The sequence below is a fragment of the Lepisma saccharinum genome, chromosome 17 (assembly GCF_977018435.1).
Source record: "Lepisma saccharinum chromosome 17, izLepSacc3.1, whole genome shotgun sequence".
Lineage (NCBI taxonomy): Eukaryota > Metazoa > Arthropoda > Insecta > Zygentoma > Lepismatidae > Lepisma > Lepisma saccharinum.
Genome location: NC_139245.1, coordinates 4,953,598 through 4,974,182, shown reverse-complemented (window position 1 = coordinate 4,974,182; position 20,585 = coordinate 4,953,598). Strand labels below are relative to the sequence as shown.

General features: G+C 37.6%; 2 protein-coding genes across 3 annotated transcripts in view; one reads left to right on the top strand and one right to left on the bottom strand.

Annotated features, from left to right (window-relative positions):
- Positions 1 to 2,032: 2,032 nt before the first annotated feature.
- The window catches only part of LOC146001479 (1-acyl-sn-glycerol-3-phosphate acyltransferase alpha-like), a 33,159-nt gene continuing 14,606 nt past the window's right edge, over positions 2,033 to 20,585 (bottom strand). For both annotated transcript variants that reach the window (XM_083138844.1, XM_083138843.1), the window contains exons 2-6: positions 15,241 to 15,455; positions 7,218 to 7,354; positions 5,229 to 5,413; positions 4,194 to 4,365; positions 2,033 to 2,480 (exon numbers count right to left, since the gene is read on the bottom strand). In XM_083138844.1, the coding sequence (XP_082994970.1) occupies positions 2,344 to 2,480; positions 4,194 to 4,365; positions 5,229 to 5,413; positions 7,218 to 7,354; positions 15,241 to 15,428 (819 nt within the window). In that variant the 5' untranslated portion in view covers positions 15,429 to 15,455 and the 3' untranslated portion in view covers positions 2,033 to 2,343. The remainder of the gene's footprint in view (positions 2,481 to 4,193; positions 4,366 to 5,228; positions 5,414 to 7,217; positions 7,355 to 15,240; positions 15,456 to 20,585) is intronic.
- LOC146001481 (1-acyl-sn-glycerol-3-phosphate acyltransferase alpha-like) overlaps positions 9,599 to 20,585 on the top strand; it is a 122,394-nt gene continuing 111,407 nt past the window's right edge. Inside the window, exon 1 of the mRNA XM_083138850.1 lies at positions 9,599 to 9,617. The gene's annotated coding sequence lies outside the window, so the exon portion shown is untranslated. The remainder of the gene's footprint in view (positions 9,618 to 20,585) is intronic.

Genomic DNA, 20,585 nt, shown 5'->3' with positions numbered 1-20,585 from the left:
TTATTTTTGATATCTTTCCCTTTAAAAAATATTCAGTTCCGTGAAAAAAGTATTCTCGCTGCTTTTGAAGATTAGAGAGGAGAAACAATCACTATTTTTGTAAATACAAGGATGGGGGGAGTCAGCATATAGGTGCTTTAATTGCTTAAGCTTTGAATTTTAATTTAGTTTTGCTTCATCTTCAATATTTAAGCTTTTTCCTTTTGATAAATTTATGTTCAAGTAACAGAAATCAGCAAGACAGAAGCAAATGTAAAGTGAAAATTAGCGTAGAATTGGTTTACCCATGTTATTCAATTTTCCTGTTCTTCGCACTCTACCGGGTATGTTTTCCCTAGTTCAGCGGAGGGAACGGAAAAGGCTCTGAAGGTTGAGGGTGCGACCGGTGGACTCTCACAAGAAAGAGGTTACCCTGGGCACGGAATCACCGTGCCTGAGAAGCCGTGTTTCCTCCCCCTCTTTCCTCTCTCCTCCGTCCTCGCCAAGAGTTGTAAGGGAAGCGGGAGGAATGACGTCAGGGTGAGATTCCCTGAAGTCAGTCCACCGGCTGGAGAAGGTTCCCGGACATTCAGCGGCAAACGGTTGGAAGCATTCGCGCGCTGGAAGCAAAGAAATGTATGCATCGAAATTGGTTTGGAAGAATATTGCGAAGAAATGTATATATTTATATTTTTTTTAAAAAAGAAATACAGCCGGGTCATCTGCGATTACCTAGATGACCCAGAGTATATGCCGCTGTTGCCACTACAAGAAAAATCGCCCTCGTAGATATATGCCTACAAGGGTAGTGCCAAGGGTGGACCAGAGTGGAGTATGTTCCACAGTTTTCCCACCTTGATAAATGCAGTTGGAAAATGTTGTGATTGGAATCAAATTAAAGTATAGATAATGATTAATATCGTGGATCATGGAAGTTTTAATCTGAAATTCAACACATTTTCAATGCAACATTTGAATATGTATATATTTTTATTCCAACATTTAAACTTTCAATTGTTGAATAGTAAATCCTTGTTTAGGCCATGTAGTAACAATGGGAACATCAAATACATTTTTCTTTTAAAATGTATTAATAATAACCCGTGGTACAACAGCCTGTGATGGCCAGGTCCTGCCCATCTACTACCGGCTTCACTCCCACATGCCGTGGTGGGAGATGATCCAACCAGCTACAGGGTAACGTGGGGTCAGCACGACAAACCCCCAGTGCTTGTTGTAGGTTGTTCTTATTCATAGTTCCCCAACCCCACTTAAATGTTTGACAGCCATGCATATTAACACCAAACCACTGATGCCTACTTATCATTCAGTATATTAAGGCCAGGTTTAGGCAGGTAACCTTTACAAAACAGGTTCTCCTTGCCTTGAGACCTCCTTGTAGACGGAGACCTTGGACTGAATGCCCATCCCCAAATGTCCCCTAAATGTGATGCTCAGTATACATTAATTGCATTCATTTATTTAACTGAGCATGCCAAACCTTCATGTTTCAATGCTCCTTTTCCATGTCCACATCTGGGCCTCCCGATGGCGCAGTGGTAGCATTGCTGCCTTGTAATCAAGGGGTCCTGGGTTCGAAACACGATGGAGGAACATAGTGGTTCGGATCCCACTTTAAACTGTAGGTCCAGTCCCGATTAGCCTCACTGTACATAAAGTGGACTTAAATCACCAAATCAATCAATCAAATCATGTCCACATCTGCTACGATTGGCTATCCTTGCATGTTATCACTCTTTCTCTCTCTCTCTCTTTCTCTCTCTCCCCCCTCCTCCCTCCTTTACTTTCCTCTCCTCTCTTCCTTTTGAGAGAGAGAAAGAGAGATTCTCTCTCTCTCTCTCTTGCTATACATATATATATATATAGCCCCTCTCTCGATTTCTTTGTCCCCCCACCATTTATGCTGCCTTTAAATTATACAAAAATCGAATTAACTCTTATCCAAAAATCTTGATTCTAATTGGCTGATTGAGTTAATTACCTTATGAATACCATTAGAAGTAGGAAGGATAGGGAGAATAAATCTAAGCCCTTCATAAATAGTATCCTCACATTATTGGCCTTTAGTAACTGACAGTTTTATTAATTACAAATCAACATAAACAAAGAACAAAACAAAAAAGTAAAACAGATAATATTGTACAAAAGTGTGCCTCTCTCACAATCATATTTTAAGTTTCATATTCATCCTGCTTCATCCTAGTGATGCATTAAGATGATAAACTGCCTCTCACAGATTTCGCCACAATAATATCCATTGCATAGTAATATCAATCACTTAAATATTAAGGTAAAACAATGTTGCAGTTGTGCATAAATAAATCTACCAATGATGGATATAGTCTATGAATAAAATTCTTTTCGAAGACCTATATAACATTCTTCCATTACAGCTCTTGTCCTGCTTATGAGACCATCTACGTCATCTATTGATAGTCCTGTTGTTGGTAATCGAGGAAGTATGTGCACCACCACTTTTCCTGTCAAAATATGTATATCAGTGATTGACATGCATTGAAAAATATAAATAAACATACAATATAGCTCCTATTTTATACAAGATGTTGTGCCAAACGTTACAATACTATAGAATGATTTGAAATATTGTTAGTAAAAATTACACCTGCTTACAATTCCTCCTAAAAGATTCAGGGAGAATCTTCAATATCAATATGTTTATTCATTATTAAGCATTACAATAATGCAATAGATGTCGTCATTGGTACAACTATAAAACATAATACAAGAATAGTATAAACATGCAAATATAAAACATAATACAAGAATAGTATAAACATACAAATATAAGACATAATACAAGAATATCATATATATATATATCTAAATATAAAACTCAATACAAGAATAGCATAAACAAGCCTACATATATATATAATAAATACATAGGGTGAGTATGGAGAGAATAGTATTGCACATATTAAAAGTTCTAGAAATTTAAATCTTGTTTTGAGTGCAGAATAAATTCAACTATTGAGTAGAAAACCTTTTCTCTTAGACAGTCTGGCAGAACCTTTCTAAATTTTTGAATAGGTGCATAGTGGGCTGTCCCTGGCAGCTGGTTGAAAAGTTTTATTCCCATGTGTTTGTGATTATTTTGTACTTTGCTTAGCCTGGTTGGTAGTGTGTCCAACTTATAACTGAATCTTGTGTTGTGTCTGTGCACAGTGTGTCTTATGTTGAATTTATGAATATTTTCTTTGATAAACATTAGGCAGCTAAATATGTATAGGCATGGAACAGTCATTATTTTATATTGTTTGAAAAGAGGTTTGCATGAAACAGATTGGTTGAATATCCCAGCCATATTTCTTACTGCCTTTTTCTGCCAAATGAATACATTGCCAGCAGTTGACGAGTTACCCCATAAATAAAACCCCGTATGTTAAATAGTGTTTCCTCTATTTTCTATTGCAAGTAACTAAACAAAACTAGTGAGATCCACAACTCAAATTAACAGTTTCTCGTAAATACTATAGGATCCAGAGATATATTTTTAAGAATTTACGAGAGTAATATCAGTAATATTTAGGGAATGTATTTTAAGTTTGCAAAACTATTGATGTTTTGAAACCGATCGTTAGAGATATGCATTTTAGGACATGAAATCAAGTAAAATGAACAAAATTTGTTGCACCTTTTCATGCAATTAGCATATTTATCCCCTTTCACCACCTCTTTGATGCGTCAACACCTTTTTCCTTTCATGTTTTGTTAAAAATTGGACAAACATAATTATTTTCACTCTTCTTGAGCAGCTACTTTGTATAATATAATCATTGCAGGCCCAATAGTTCCCAAGATAATGTAGCAAAACCCGCGAGAGAAAAAACAAACTTCAACAAAACCTATTCTGCAGAACCACGGTTCTCTCTGCCGTCCGCGCGCATTATATACAGAAGGCGCAGAAAAATAGAGCATTGAATAAAAGCATTTTATCAGCACCTTTTTAAAAACATTTTCAGAACCTTTTTTCCACCTTTTCCATAATTTTGCACCTTAAAATCCATTCCCTAGTAACATTAGTTCTTTGAAATGAGAGAAATATTGAGAAAAAAGAGGTGCATCCCTGGTAGGAATAAAATAATTTTCTTTTGTGGGGAATATATATATATATATATATATATTGTGGGAGCAAATCTCTGTTAATATACACACTTGTTTATATAACTTACCTGAGCGATATAGCCACCTTCCATCTTTGATGAAGGGATATGGTGATACAACAACTGGCAAGATTGGAACGTGATTTGTGATGGCTGAAATAAAGGCTCCTCTCTTGAAGGGCAGGAAAGTCTCGACTGCTACCCCAGCCCTTTTGCCCTCAACGAAAACAACCACACTACACTGCAGAAACAAAAAAAATGAAATTATAGATAACACCATTTATATATACTTTACAATTGTTGCTGTAAGTGAATTCTAGCCAAAACAGAGAGTACAAAAATTCTCAATTATTCAAAATTGAATAGAATTGCAAGTTTACAACCAGATATTGACTTCTCACTTACAATAACTAATAACTAATACTAAACTCTGTTTTTAGACTGAAGTGGGTTTATTATTATACGTCTAGAATGAACATGAAAAAACAATGCATTTACTACATTGGGATGATTAGACTTAAAAATAAAATTCTACTCAAGATTCAACATCAATGTACATATGCGTAACATTTGTGTGTAGATTACTAACTATGTATTATTTTATTATGTTATGTTATATGAAATGTCCAGGGGAAAAACCTTATAAGCCACATTTTCCTATTTTTATAAGAGAACAAATTCAAACTTAAGACCCCCCAAAAATCCTACAAATATGTAATTTAAATAGTGCGTAGTGGTAATTAATTTTACTTTCTTAGCAGGATTAAACATATTGTGTAATAAGTTGTAATATTCTGAGAAATTCAATTCAGAGCTTCTAAAAGCCCCACACACACTTTTCTCCTTTAGATGGCGGCTGCTGATAAGGGTTGAGCCCCCCTCTCCCGAAATAAAGTCCTGGCTACGCCCCTGGCCACAATTCGAATCTCATAGTATTCCACATTCTCGACCTATTCCACAATACGGTCTAGAAATGAACCTGCTTTTTTACTTTTTACTATTGTACAATGTTTGAATTTTTGTGTTGGTAACTACGTATGTTCAAATATTAAAATTCTGTTTCTCTAAAATCTGTCAATTTGTTTCATGCAATAAGAAAATTACCTTCTGCGTCACCAGACACGTTTCTACTTGTTTATTAAACGCCTCTCTGTCCTTGGGAGTATTAATTTTCTTGATAAAAATGCACCCCATGAGCCAGAAGTAAAACCCGCCAAATGGGGCATACAAGAGAGTTTTCTTCAAGACTACAACGGCTGGCTGAACGGGCCTGCAAGCGGCTGCGATCACTATAAAAGAAACAAAAGACAATATGAATGCGCGGGGTGCATTACTATTTACAATTTCACAGATAAACATATTGTATTTAGTATAAGAACCAGTCCTCCATATCTAGTATAAATGTACATAAACAATTCTATATTGGCAACAATAAACTGGGTTCTGAATCAAAGGAACAAGTTTTACATTTAGTGTGCTTTTAAAATTATAATTAGTAGCTAACATGTTGTGATGTGCGTATTACTCACAATTAAGAGAAATGTAAAAAGATCAAAGATCAATTACTTACTGGTGTGAGTACGAAATGTCGATCAAAACAACGTTTCAGAGGTCACGACTGCCTACTTCTTCAGGTTAATACGTATTCCTAGACACCTGACATGGTGTCACGTTAAAAAAGTTTTAGTTGAGGATACAGGTGAAAGATTACGGTAAAAACACTTATTGGAAAAAACCCGCATTGTAGCTGTAACCTTCGCATTAATAAAACTCAAATCTAAAACCGCGCGTTTCCTATTCTAAAACGTTGCTTTCATCGACATTTCATACTCACACACGTAAGTAATTGATCTTTGATCTTTTTACGTTTCTCTTAATTATTAGCTGATGTTATTTTATCGAAATTGCTGAACTCATTTTTGCCAGCTGCCTGATAATGTACCCAGCATTCTGACTTAAAAAACACTAATTATAAATTAATACGTACTATACAAATCTTTAAAATGTTGCTCAATTTTAAGTATCAAAATATAATATATTGTTATTTTGCATTTAACTGTATAATGTGGTTTGCTAATCTCTATGTGGATTTCGTGTTATGACGATGGATTATGAATTGACACATATGAGGGGCACTTGCCCCACCCCACGCTGTTTTTATGGAATGGAAAACTTTTCGAGTCTCTTCCCCCAAAGTTAAGCCCCAGGTTTGATTCTAGTCCCTCAAAATTGGGCCCCAAGTCTGATTCTGCCCTTCAAAATTGGCCCCAGTTTAATTCTGCCGCCTCAAAATTACGTCCCAGTTTAATTCTGCCCCCACGAAATTAGGCCCAGTTTAATTCTGCCGCTTCAAAGTTACGTCCCAATTTACGCCCATGCATATGAGAGACAAAACCCAAAGAAAGATCCACCTATTTTCTACAGATTTTATCGAAGACCTCCAAATCCATGCGGTTTTTCACAGGGTAGTTATTTTAGAAAATGTTAAAATCTTAATAAAGATATTAAGGAAAATGCTTTCGTCTTAAGCATGCCTAACTGAAGATATGCTTCCGTCTGGAATATCTACTTGCACCCCTTGTTTGAAAGCAAACATCTTCAGTCACTAAAATATCTGGGAGGCAGTTTTCGCCATGCAGCCAGACAATTTGAAATCTTTACAGAGATGATAGAAAAGTTAGACAGAGTACGATAAAACGTGACCAATGCAAGTTACTCAAAATACTTACTCGTTCAACTCATGGCAAGAATTTGAGGAAAGTGTTACTTTGTTTTTCTGCTACATGTAATTAAATTTTGAGTAAGCCATCATGCAGTTGTCCGTTACTCTTGCCCAGTGATGCAGAAGGGTGGAATATCACACAACATTAAAAAGATTTGATCCCATGACGGAGCGATTTGGAAGACAATCCCAAGTCTTGTTCAACTGAAGCACTGCCGCATCGCTAGTTGAGTAGTCGAAACTGATTGGCGCTTTATACATTGTACTCTAGATCATAATTTATTGCGGGAAATGTATTCAGCTGTAATGGTTACCTACGTACATAAGAAAAAAATGATTGTAATACATAGAGTACTAGACTGATGCCTTACTCAGTGTGTCCAGCGCCGTCTGGTGGTTGAGAGCAAGAACCACTGGTCCTTCCCATCTGCGGGCATTTTCCGCTCCCCTCAGCTCCAAATCAATCCCAAGGAATTTCACCCACACAGAACACAGAACTTGGTAGATCCTGAAAAGGCAGCAATAAAAATCTCAAATAATAATAATATTTCGAGTACACCTAACGGCAAAGATAATAGTAGGCAAAACTGTCCATGACTATTTTCGTTCTCTTTTATGTCCTGTTATTGTTTTAAGAAATGGAATCCTGTTGATGTGGAGCAGATGTTCTCTTCTATTTCTTCACGTTGTTATTTCAATACATGGTCATCATTGTGGGAAAAGCACCGTGATGGACAATTCGCCTATTATTTATTTTGCCGTTGGGTGTACAAAAATATAATGTAACTTTTGTGCACCGAACGAAAGAAGTCATTACACACAAACACAAAAGTTCATACAGTCATAGATACAATGGAGTGCTTTTAACGATTTCATTGAAACATTAAAGAAATGGTAAAGCAAGCAGTTAATAAAAATAATAAATCCGTTCATCAGAATGTGGAACATATTTGATTTATTTACTTATTGATTTGCTTTATTTTACTTCGCTTTTGTGCCTTTTCGCTAATTTGCGAATTTGGAGATGAGTGATAATATGATGAATTTGATTAATGAACACTCACAAACATCCATGCCGGGATTTGAACACGGAACCTCTAGCGTCGCAGTTGATTGATTGATTTTGCTACCTCCATTTGTGCAAAGGTACATAAATCTTAATTTTAAACTTCAGCTAGAATATCTACAGGGTTCTTTGTAGACAACGAAACCCGACAGGATGGCTTCCAATGGAGACGTTTAAAGGTATATATTATTCGAACATAGGATACATGGAATCAGAATATTTACATAATAAGCTACATTCTTCTGTAATTTTCATTCACAGTCAATTTCATCTCAATATGTTTTAATTATTTCTCTTCTCGATTTGAATATTCTTCTGGACCTGGACTTCCTTATTAATATACAGTCGGGATCTGGACTTCCTTCTTAATGGACGATCTGGACCTGGACTTCCTTCTTCGTAGATGGTTTGGATATGGACTTTCTTCTTAATTTCCTTCTATTTCCACTTTTTCTACGATTTCGAGATTACTTTATCCTTCTTACAGCTTTTTTTCCCCTTAGGCTTTGGGAACTATATTAATTTCCTCCCCTGTTGATGCGATTGGAACGCGCCAACACTAAATATGTCCAACCTAGGGAGCACTTGGTGCCAAACGACTGACACGCGCAACCAAAAGTGCTGTGGGGCGTCGACTGGGGTAAACAAAATTTCCACTATTGGAAAGGTAAATCTAATCAGACAGATTCAAGATCTGTTCAGACACAAATTCGTAACAGTACTTTGACTTCTTTAGTTTTCTGATCAATTTACAGTACATATGATCACTATTTTGATTTATCAAGTATATACATTAATTTATTTCTTTCATATTTATACTTTGTCTTCTTATAATAGATTCTATTGTTTTTCATCTTTCCATATTGCTTTGTTCTTATTTATAAAGTTATTCACATATATTATGCTAATTCTTAATCTTGCACGCCTGGTGCTGTCATCTCTATTCCTCTTTAGCAAACTATTTACATTACTTGGTCCTATTGGGTACGTAACAATTTGCTTTATTTTACCTCGCTTTTTTGTGCCACTTTAGGTTAATTTGCGAAGATAAGGATCAGTGATTACGTTTAGAAATTGGTGAATGGAGACTCAAACATCCATGCCCAGCAAGGGATTCGAACCCGGGACCCCTGGCGTCGTGGCGCGATGTGCTGCCACTAAGGCCAGCATGGAACATATTTATAGACATACACACAAACATAGAGTCACCCATTAATTTGAAATACTTCACATTTAATTTTGGAGTAAATTACCACACAATACCATGATACCATACAAATAATTTAATTTAGGCAAAAGTTACAAGATACAGAAGAGAACTGCACGAAAGTCTTAAGCCTGGTCCTGGCGTAATGTCTTGTTTGATCATGCCAGACTGACGGTAAAACATTACGTGTGGATCAGGCTTAAGAAGTTCGTGTAGTTTTCTTCAGACTTCGTGTTTGATAACAAGCCACTATCGCTAACGTGCAACCCACCCGAGACATGTGTGAGGCGACTCAGAAGTTTCCCGAACATCTGGGAGTCCAGTACTAGTTTGTTGAAGTGGCCCAGTCAAATTAAATTTTCGCTTCGTTGTATTATTCTAACAATGTCATTAGTTCAAACTACTGCATGTCACATTGAAGAACCGGGATCAATCTGGACGAGACGACAATTACTGGACACAGTGATTCTAAACGAGTGAAAGTATTGGGATATGTATGTAAGTATGCTTATATTCTTTAACATTGGCCATATTTTTATGTTGTTTGTATTCAATCATTAAGGATTCGTTACAGCGAGTGAATGAGAGATAATTGCCCCAGTAATTTCAGAATGTTAGATCATGTTTACCAACTTACTTACAAGATTGTTATGAAGATATACAAATGCTTGTTAAGGGATTCCATTGAATGCACATACTTCATTTTGAGCGTAGATTTCATGAATTAGTGCAGATCATTTTGAAATATCCAAATTATCGCTATTAATGAAAATTCCCTGTTGTTATAACGCAAACTTATCTCCTGAATAAATCCTAACTAACAAATGGATGAAAATTAGTAGTAGTAATCGCCTGACATTGCTCACAATTTAACCTGCTGTGTGTGTATTCTGGTGCGTAAAGGTGCATGTGAAGACATGCAATCAGGTCTTCCTTTCAGGGGCATATTTGCGTAACTCGTTAGGAAGGACATTTTGAAAAACGTGTGTGTGTAGAGCAGTGTTAATTTATATATTGCGTGCACTATATTCTTAATTTTTAGTGATATGCAGGCAGATATTTGCCCTTCCAGCTCGTAGTGTGAGCACCTACCTCTAGAAATGACTTTTTATCACTTGCCAATTTTTAATAGAAGGGCAGTAATCTGAGGGGTACAGGGTCAACAAAGTTAGTAATAAGTTGTGTTGTGGGGATTTCCCCCACCAACAATCTTGCCCTCAAAAATCCCCCACCAAAAATTTCCGGGGGGGGAAGAGTTTTTGTTATAACAAACAATTGATAAGAAATTACTTTTAATTCCAAGCATACTTTACTAAGAATAATATTGGAAACACACAAATTAGTGTAGTTGTGAGTATTGAATGCTTTCTCACTCAAGAGATCATTAACAAATGTACATCAATACGCACAATAGAAGTAAAACAAGAATGCAAGAAAATAATAACTATGAAATCTAATTGATTTATATTACCATAATTCACAAACTAAACAAAAACTTACACATAATAAAACCACTTCAACTATTTCATAATTTATTAATATACTTAACCGACACTATCTGATATGTATAAAAGTAACAAATTAATTTCCTTTATGTAATTAATAATCATAATAATAATATATTTTAATTGAGTAATTTATTTTTATTTTCAATAACATTACAAGTATGAATATTGTATAATTCACACATATGTTTGTGGGGAGGGGGTTTATAGATTAAGAACTTCCCCCCCACCAGTTTTCAATGATTTCGCACCCTGATATGCTGTATGAAGAAACAAACTGCCAGAGTACTAATTGATTGATTGATTAGATGTTTTAAGTCCACCTTATGCACAGTAAGGCTAATCGGGACTGGGCCTACAATTTAAAGTGTGATCCGAACCACTATGTACAGTGGGATCCATGAGTATTACCGTGCAAATTGTCCATGAGTATTTTCATCAATTTTTCTCTTACATCCTGTGTGTTTTTAAGCGATGGATTTTTATGTATGCTGTTGCAGAAGTTGTCAAAAGCTTGTTTTGAGCTTTCTTTTAATTCTTGAAGCTCTTATTGGGTCAAATAAAGTGCACGAACATGGTGATGGACAATTTGAACGGTAATACTCATGGATCCCACTGTACCTCCACCGGGAATCGAATCCAGGACCCCTTGATCACAAGGCGATGACGGTACCACTGCGCCATCGGGGAGTGTACATGTTCCTGTGTTTCGGAAAAAAGAAAAATACGTAGCAGGGATAGCAACAAGTTGAGCAACCTACATTATAGTATTTCAAAATGGCGAAAAAACTAAACGTTTTCTTGCTCCAAGAAAACAACACTCTCCTGATATTTTCATCTCTCTGTCTATAGCCACTGCCGTACGCAAGGGGGGAGCTGATGACGCCCTCCTAAAAAATTTAAGAAACTCAAAATATTTAAATGAAAGCTGTATAGAACTCTGGAGACACCTGATACCTGATCACCATTTTGAAGAACTTTGATTTTTTTTTGTGTGACCCCCCCCCCCCCGCCTCAATCCCCCATCTTAGAAGGAAACTGTCATGTTCACCTTTTACAATTCCAGCCCACTCCGAAAAGCACGAACACATTTTCGAAGATTAGAAAACGAGAAACCCAGCAATATTTGAACATTGTTTGCACTTTAATACCGTGATAAGCACATTCTCAATACACAGTACATTGTTACAGAGGTGGTGCCAGTTAGGTGTGCTTAGAGTTCCTGGATGTATGACGTCAATGTCATAGGGACTGTAGTGTGGCAAGGAAGCACTAAACTCCATAAGTAATAAGTAATATATTCAACTTAGCTTTAGTTCAAGCGACTGGTCATTTATTGCGTGTGGGTGAAATAGGTCATGTACCAGGTGGCCAGAATTAAAGTTACCCAACTCAGAGCCCTCTGTAGGCTGTTTGAGGCATCGTAGAACTCTGAAATTTGGTGAGTCCACTATGCAGACCGTGGGAAAGATGATGGCAATAAAAAATAGTTCAATATTCCGCCACCAGGGTGAAATGTGGCGCTGTACTTCCACGATGGGTTGTAATAATGACGTAAACTGGTTATGGATTTGCCTTTACCTTGCAATCTTGCAGTAAACGAGAGTATTTTCTCGCAACTTCCATCCAGTAACAAATGTCTTTCTAATTAATAACTCAGCTAAATCACTTAACGTGATTATTTGTACAACCCATCATGGAAGTACAGCGCCACATTTCAACCTGGTGGCGGAAAATTGAACTATTTTTATCGCCATCCTCTTCCCCATGGTCTGCATAGTGGATTCACCAAATTTCAGAGTTCTACGATGCCTCAAACAGGCTACAGAGGGCTCTGAGTTGGGTAACTTTAATTCTGGACACCTGGTAGTTTCAGGATGGTGAATGTTAAAGCTTCAAAACCTACAAAACTTTGAAACAATAATTTTGGCTCCGTTGATGATTGGTTGAGATCATCTCGAAGACAGCGTGTGTTGTTTAACGAACCGCTACTCCTGTCTCAACGATACAGAAGTGAAAACAAGATGCTGCCAAGATTATTAGAACTATTGGGGTTCAGGTCAATTGCTTGTTCTGTTCTGATGACGTAATACATGCCAGAGATGAAACGATCCACGAAAACCAGTATAGGATTCTGTGTGGCAGTGTTGCAGCGTGCGGGCATAAAAAGAAAATGGCGCACAACTGAACACAATCACACTAAAATAGTCTTAATTAAAATTATGTTTAACTTATTTGCAAGTAAAGGCAAAACTATCTGCTGGAATGAGAGCAATGAGTGGAAACCAGTTAAGTAGCAGTGTTGCCAAGTTGTGGTTTAATCTTAATGTTTCTGTGTCGTTAATGGAAAGCTCGTTTTACAAAAATTCATGATGGTGGCTAGTGCGTTGCATGTACAATCACCGGCAATAAAGATGGGACATCTATATCTTGAAATACTCACTTCCCTGCAAGGCGTTGTGTGTGTTGCCTAACTACGTCGATAAGTGGAGTTTAATAGCAAATTTTCAATGGCAACTTCTACCATCACTGTAGAGACGCAGATACACTCAGAGAACTAAATGCATCTTATTGATTGATGGACCAGAATGCATCGGTTGATGCACTAAAGTGTGTTTTATGGCTTCTTCAAAGAATCAGATTCACATTTGATGCATTTGGGTGCATTTTTGTATGTCGTGAAAGAAACACCAAAGTGCATAATTTGATTCAAGTGAGAATTTATTTCAGTCGAGATGCACTTCAATGCATCAGTTGATGCGTTTTGATGCACCTTCCTGCATCTTTTTTGATGATGCACTTAAATGTTTCGTCTGAGCTACATAAACTCTGTAGCTCAGACCAAACGTTTAAGTGCATCATCCAAAAAAGATGCAGGAAGGTGCATCAAGGAACATCAACTGATGCACTGAAGTGCATCTCGACTGAAATAAATCCTCACTTGAATCAAATGATGCACTTTGGTGTTTCTTTCACGACATACAAAAATGCACCCAAATGCATCAAATGTGAATCTGATTCTTTGAAGAAGCCATAAAACACACTTTATTGCATGAATCGATAAGATGCATTTAGTTTTCTGTGTGTAGTATAGAGACAAGAAGAGGCCACTTCAACCAACCACAAACAATGTACGGTAACGTTGAACAAATTTGGTAAATCAGGCTAAATTATTTGGCATTTCTAAAGAAGTGAAATGGGCTTGCTTAAATTTACCATTATCGATACTGGTGATCAAAAATTGTTTACAAGAAATAAGTAAAACTTGACCAAATCTAAAAGTATGTTAGGTCCCTATTAAATCTACACCATGAACTAAATTATTTCTCTCATTTATCTGGAGTTTATGGTAGGGACCAAAGGCGCTGACTCCATGGGGCTTGGGGAGGGGGGGGGTGGGGCTCGAGCTCTCCCCCAATGTTAACGATGTGATGGCAGAGCCCCCTAATAATTTTGCTTAAGAGGATCTAATGTATTATTTTGCTTCTCTTGTAAAGTTTACTCTGAATTGTGCCACATGAACTTAACTTTAAATATACATTTGAAATGTTCTAGACCATCAACTTTGGGGGCTGAGACCGCTAAACCAACTTTGGAGGGGCTATGACCGGAGACAGCAAAACACACGACTTATTACTATATACTAAGTATATAATTATGAGTATTGTTAACATTTTTACTCAAAGAGTTTCAAAATAACGAGTTGATATGACAATTATACCAGTATGTTGTTTAGTGAATTCTGAACAATTTGAGGTCGTAAACACGACTTTCAGGCAATATTGATCTGTACGATACCCGAGACCTCTGGATCAAAGCGAGTTGAGTCGACCACCCAACACGCTCGCCTACCGAGGCCGGCATAAAACTGTTAGGTTGGCTTCTTAATGTAAATACATACTTTTCAATAAAAATGATAATTTTTATCTAAAAAAACAAATGACCAGACACAAAAGACATAAAAAGACTTTGAAACATTTTCTAAACGTTTTTCATATTACATTTATTTTGCATGAGGAATACAATAGCTGCTTAAAAGCTGCTATACGAAGACGACATTTTCATTTTTTAAAAAAGGGAGGGAGAGAGTCATTCATTCATTTATTTCAGTGATCAGAGGGGGCCCGCAACCACAATAATTTTGACAAGTCGGCGCTGCTGGTAGGGACAAAATCACGTGGAATTACCCTAATCCATTTCTAGTTTTCAGCAACGTCTTTAGGAAATCTGAAGATGTCTCTTTTACTTTCCGCATCATAATTTCCTCTACAATTGGGCACATAACACTTATAAACCATATCCCTTGTACATTTACACTCCACGCAGAGTTGTCAAAATTGAATTAAATGTAAGATTCACCAAAGAAGTCCAACATTGCTTCCCAGTATAAAAATCAAACATGGCGGCTTCAGCCACGTGACCAGAACACCGTGCGCCATCTAGCGTCGTTCGTGCGAACTATTTGGCGCTCGAGCGAAAACCTCTCGCTCCAGCATTCTAGTTCCCACGGTTATGAGTGCTTTCTCGATACGTACAGTTTACAAGACACGGAAGACAATAAGAAATCATAAAACAATACTGCATTTAAGGTGTGTCTAGGTCGCAATTCCACTTACCGTGTGAATCCCAGCTTACCGAGTCTTGGGATGTCAGTCGGCAGCGTTAGAAGGGGAATCAGGAAGAGAAACCCAAAGGCGTACATGGCATAAGAGATGATGTAGCGTGCTCGGGCGTTGCTCCAATACAGGATGTTGACAACCAAGATGAAGATGCCCAGAAGACCTGCCCATATTTGAAGCTCCATCGGTCTGTTTCTAGCATAAAATTTCCTCTGCAATAATGAACATGTAGAAAACCTGCGGTTAAACGTGTGCAAGAGACTTGCTTAAAATAATATAGATTTGATTTGGAATTAAAACTATCCTAGGTCTCTCAGTATTTATATTATTTGCCTACTTACTTAACACAGTAACAGCACATAGGTACAACTAAGCTCGTTACTAAATGAAATTTTAATGCGATTTTACACCGGAGCGACAAGCGTCACGCGACACATGCCGCTTGGGAAAGAGCCACATTTCACACCGTAGTGGCATGACAGGCCGTACAGGCGAGTTGGAATGGTGAAATCTTCAAGCGACACGTGTCGCCTGTCGCTTGTCGCTTCGGTGTGAATTCTCACTTACAGTTTACTTCTTTACCGCGAGCTAAAAACAAGAGAATGACAAAAAGTAACTCGAGGGAGAAAAATTAAAGGTACCACTTCGATCTCGTGAAAAATCCTATAACTAATTTATATCGTCCTTTTTAACATTCCTACATATGTAGTTTGCATTGCGGAACATTCTTTAGGGTGGAATTATCCTCTTCTCACGAAAATAATAGCGGATAGCCCCAGAAACCATTCACGGATAGCCCCACGAACCATTCACGTATACAAACACCATTCACGCATAGCCCCAAAAACCATTCACGGCAAGGTTAGGTTAGGTTCCGTTAGGTTAGGCAAACATAGTTAAAAATTCATTTTTCTAGAAAAAAAATATGAATTCGCGCTAAAAGAGATTACACGATGAAAGAAAATACATTGACGAACTTCGATAATGCTATAGAAACTGATTTCGGTAAGTAGTTTCTTGTGTAAAAATGAAGAAATCCGTTTTCACTAGATCGAAGTGTTACCAAATTAAAAATTTAAGAATCTAGTGAGAGAGAGAGAGAGAGAGAGAGAGAGAAACTACAAAGAGAAAGAAAACTAGAGAGAAAATGAAAGAATGGGAGAGACAGAGAATAAGGAAAAGTAGAGTAAAAATAAATAAATAAAAGAGAATCGGATAAATTTAAAAGAGATGAGGATAACATGCACGATACTATTTGCGAAAGGAGGAACAAACTTGACACTTTTTGTTAACCTCTCTATAATCGGATTATCATATTTTTAAGGTCCGAAGACATCGAGTCCCTTTTTACTCGTTTATTTTCCGTCAGGAAACTAAAGCCTTAACAGAATGAAAACTATATTATTTATTTTCCTTGGTAACAGTTTCATACATCGGAGTAACATTTCTTCAATTTTACACAAGAGACTACTTACGGAAATGAGTTTCTCCAAGGTTTACAACGTTCGTCGAGGTATTTTCTTTCATCGTGGAATCTATTTGACCGGGAAATCACGTATTTTTCAAGAGAAATATCTCACCGGCGCACAATTGCCATTGCTTTCATTTGCCTGCCCTACGACAACCGGATGCTGCGTACGTTTGATGACGTAAGCCCCTCTCAGTGTTTCAACCCCCTATTTTTATACTATGCTTGCCTAACGTAACCAAACCTAACCTAACCTTATCGGAAATGGTCCGTGGGGCTATCCATGAATGGTTCGTGGGGCTAAACGTCAGCTACCGTGCATAATGGTTCGTGGGACTATCCGTCAGCTACACGTGCATAATGTATAATTTCCACCGGTGACGAACAGATAGTAGGTATTTTTCGGTGAAGAAGGTTGAAACACTGCATACCCACAACGTGAGTCAAGATGTGCCCGCCATATTGTGTCTTCCGGAAGCGAAGAAAGGAATAAAAAAAAGCACTCAGAAAGTGAAAAATTGCGTTTGTTTTCGTGTAAAAAGCATAATGGCACCTTGAACTATGTTCCGCAATACACAATTGGTAAGTACGAACCATACGAAACACAAAATATGCGATTCTTATGTGTCTCCGATCTATGAAACTGGTACCATTTTCCTTTCATATTTTTTTTCTCCAGGCTGGATTGAAACAACAACCTGTTAGGTCAACAGCAAATCTTCAGCTTTTATCCTCATTATACACTTTTAACAGTAACGAAAAATAGAGAACCTTTATTGTTAATTTGGCGCTAGATAGCGCGCCCGTGTAACGGCAGGAACATCACAGTGTGATCACGTTGAGATATACTAATTCTGTCTCCTATTATTGGTTGGTTGGTTGATTTGGTATTTTAAAATCCACTTTATCCACAGTAAGACTAATCGGAACTGAACCTACAGTTTAAAATGAAATTCGATCCACTATGTGCCTGCACCAGTGGCGGCGATTGGGTTCCAAAACTAGGGGGGGCAAGGACAGTTTACTTTCCCTTGTTGTGGTAAAATGTGGGCGGCAACTGCCCCCTCCCTCCCCCTAATCGCCGCCACTGGCCTCCACCGTATGTGATATGTGTTTCAGTGCATATTATGTAAACAAAAAAAGGGGGGAAAGGTCTGTTTAGGCAGAATTGTGCTGTAGCTTTATAATCACCCTGTACAATGGTTATTCGGATTATTACTAAAAAATGTGTAACTAAATATCTACCCTAATGCACATTTTACACGCGATATTTATGCGTGTATTATCTATCGCAAGAAAGTAAAAGTTAAAATATACGAAACAGTAATTTTGACTGTAGTATTATATAGATGCGAAACCTGGTCCCTTACATTGAAAGAGGAACATAAATTGAGAGTATTTGAAAATAAGATCCTTAGGAAAATACTTGGACCTAAAAGGGATGAGGAGACAGGTGAGTGGAGAAGGTTACATAATTTAGAACTACATAATTTGTATTCATGTCCAGATATTATTAGAATAATTAAATCAAGAAGACTTAGGTGGGCAGGCCATGTGGCACGAATGGGAGAGGAAAGAGGAGTTTACAGGATTCTTGTTGGGAAACCTGATGGTAAGAGACCTGTAGGAAGGCCAAGACGAAGATGGAGGGACAACGTTGAGATGGACCTAAGGGAAATCGGTAGGGATGGAAAAAAGTATATAGATCTTGCTCAAGATAGGGACAGATGGAAGGCCTGTGTTGCTGCAGCCATGAACCTTCGGGTTTAAGAAGGCTAGAGAGTTAGTTAGTATTATCTATCGCTGTCCTTCACAAAAATTCCAGCCCACGAACTATCTTTACGTTCTGCAAATTAAGTTAAGTACATTCATAATAAATAATACGGGAATCGTAAGGAAGGGGGAACGTTTTCCCACAATAGAGGAGAGATTTAGAAATTTAGAACTTTTGGAAAGTAAACTAATCGAAAGGGATGTTCCCTGGCTCTCACCCCCTCAAATCGAAAACATGTGGGGAACAAGCTTATGTACCACACACGAAAAAAATATAATTCTAAGAACATTTTGTGTTCAAACATGAATGTTTTACCTCTGCCGAGGTGCAATCCTTCACTCCTTCCAAAGCAAATCGTCTTAAAAACAAACAAAAAGCGTAGAGGCCCGTTGCTTCACGAAGAAATCTTCTGCAATCTGTGAAAAATTACCATTCAAGCTAGCCTTCTGCCAGTATTTTCGGGGGTTAATTGTTGAGTTTGCTTCACATTAATGAGAACCGAAAGAGCAAGGATGCTATAAACGAAATAGAACGAATGAAAACAAGGTTTTTGAACCGCACATTTCGCAACTTGTTATTCATGGCAGAGTGTCGAAATATAATTCTTTCTCTTCTCTCCCCATCCTAAAATTGAGGTTAACTTTTGAAACACACGTTAGTAATTAACCGATGTCTACGTACATGACATATCCCTTCCAGGTCTTCATATATCATGCACAATAAGTTTTAGCCGTGTTTAAGTGAGAGGCGGAAGGTTTCAGACCCCTCCCAAGACTTCTGGCATGTTGATTAATTGAAGTTGAGAAACCAAAATCGGCAAGGAATTTTCAAATACTTATTCAAAACTATACAAAAAAAGACAACGGCTTGGGACAATCGGACCAAAATTTCGAAGCCTTTGGAATTCCTTAAATTTATTTGAGGGGGGGGGGAATTAGCCCACCTCGCGACCACACCACTTTCTCTTCCGGGAGTCCGCTTTCCAGTGTTGTTCTTGGTTCAAATTGAAAAATTCCTTTTGCATTGTCCGAAAATTACCTATAAGATCTTTAAATTTGCTGTGCTGCTGATAAGGTGCTTAATGTCTCCCTTTTGACAAGAGTTCGAACCTGGGACCTTTGGCTTCGTAGAGCTTTAGCACACCTTCATCTACAGAGCGATCGGTGGGAGTAATCCATTGATGGGTCATTCCATACCATTTCAACCAATCTCTGTCGTATCACCATTACTATCACTATCCTTCAAGTGTTCAACATCGAGGGCCTCCCCGATGGCGCAGTGGTAGCGTCGTCGCCATGTAATCAAGGGGTCCTAGATTCGTGGAGGCACGTAGTGGTTCGGATCCCACTTTAAACTGTATGTCCAGTCCCGATTAGCCTTACTGTGCATAAAGTGGACTATAAACCTCAACTCAACTGTTCAAAATCGACATAGGCAATTTTTTTTAGGATTTCGTTTAGATCTGGAGGACATTTTTAATTAGTCAGGTGCAGTGATTTTAGCGTTTTCAGACGTTTATGAAACGCGCTGAATGATTCAAAAACAGTTTTCTTCAAGAACAAATTCTCCTTCATTTTCTCTTACCATTTATGCTCGCATGTTAGTAGTTTCCATGCTATACTACAATGAATCCTGTCGATTTTTTTTTTCATAATTTCTCAACTTTGAGGTACAAAATAACAACGAAAGGGACAAAACACCTTAACTATGACTAACGAACTAACTCTCTAGCCTTCTTAAACCCGAAGGTTCATGGCTGCAGCAACACAGGCCTTCCATCTGTCCCTATCCTGAGCAAGATCAATCGAACAAGAATATTCAAGCATTTGGAATTCCTGAAATTTATTTGGAAAAGCTTTTTTTTGGGAGGGGGGGGGGAACTAACCCACCTGGCGACCACACCACTTTCGCTTCTGGCAGTCCGTTTTCCAGTGTCGTCCTTGGTTCAAATTGAAAAATTCCTTCTGGATTGTCCGAAAATTATCTTTCAGATCTTTAAATTTGCTGTGCTGCTGATAAGGTGTTTAACCCCCTTAAACTCCTTAACTATATTTGTTATATTTACTAAACGATGCCAGATAAGTCCGGAAATTGTTAAAC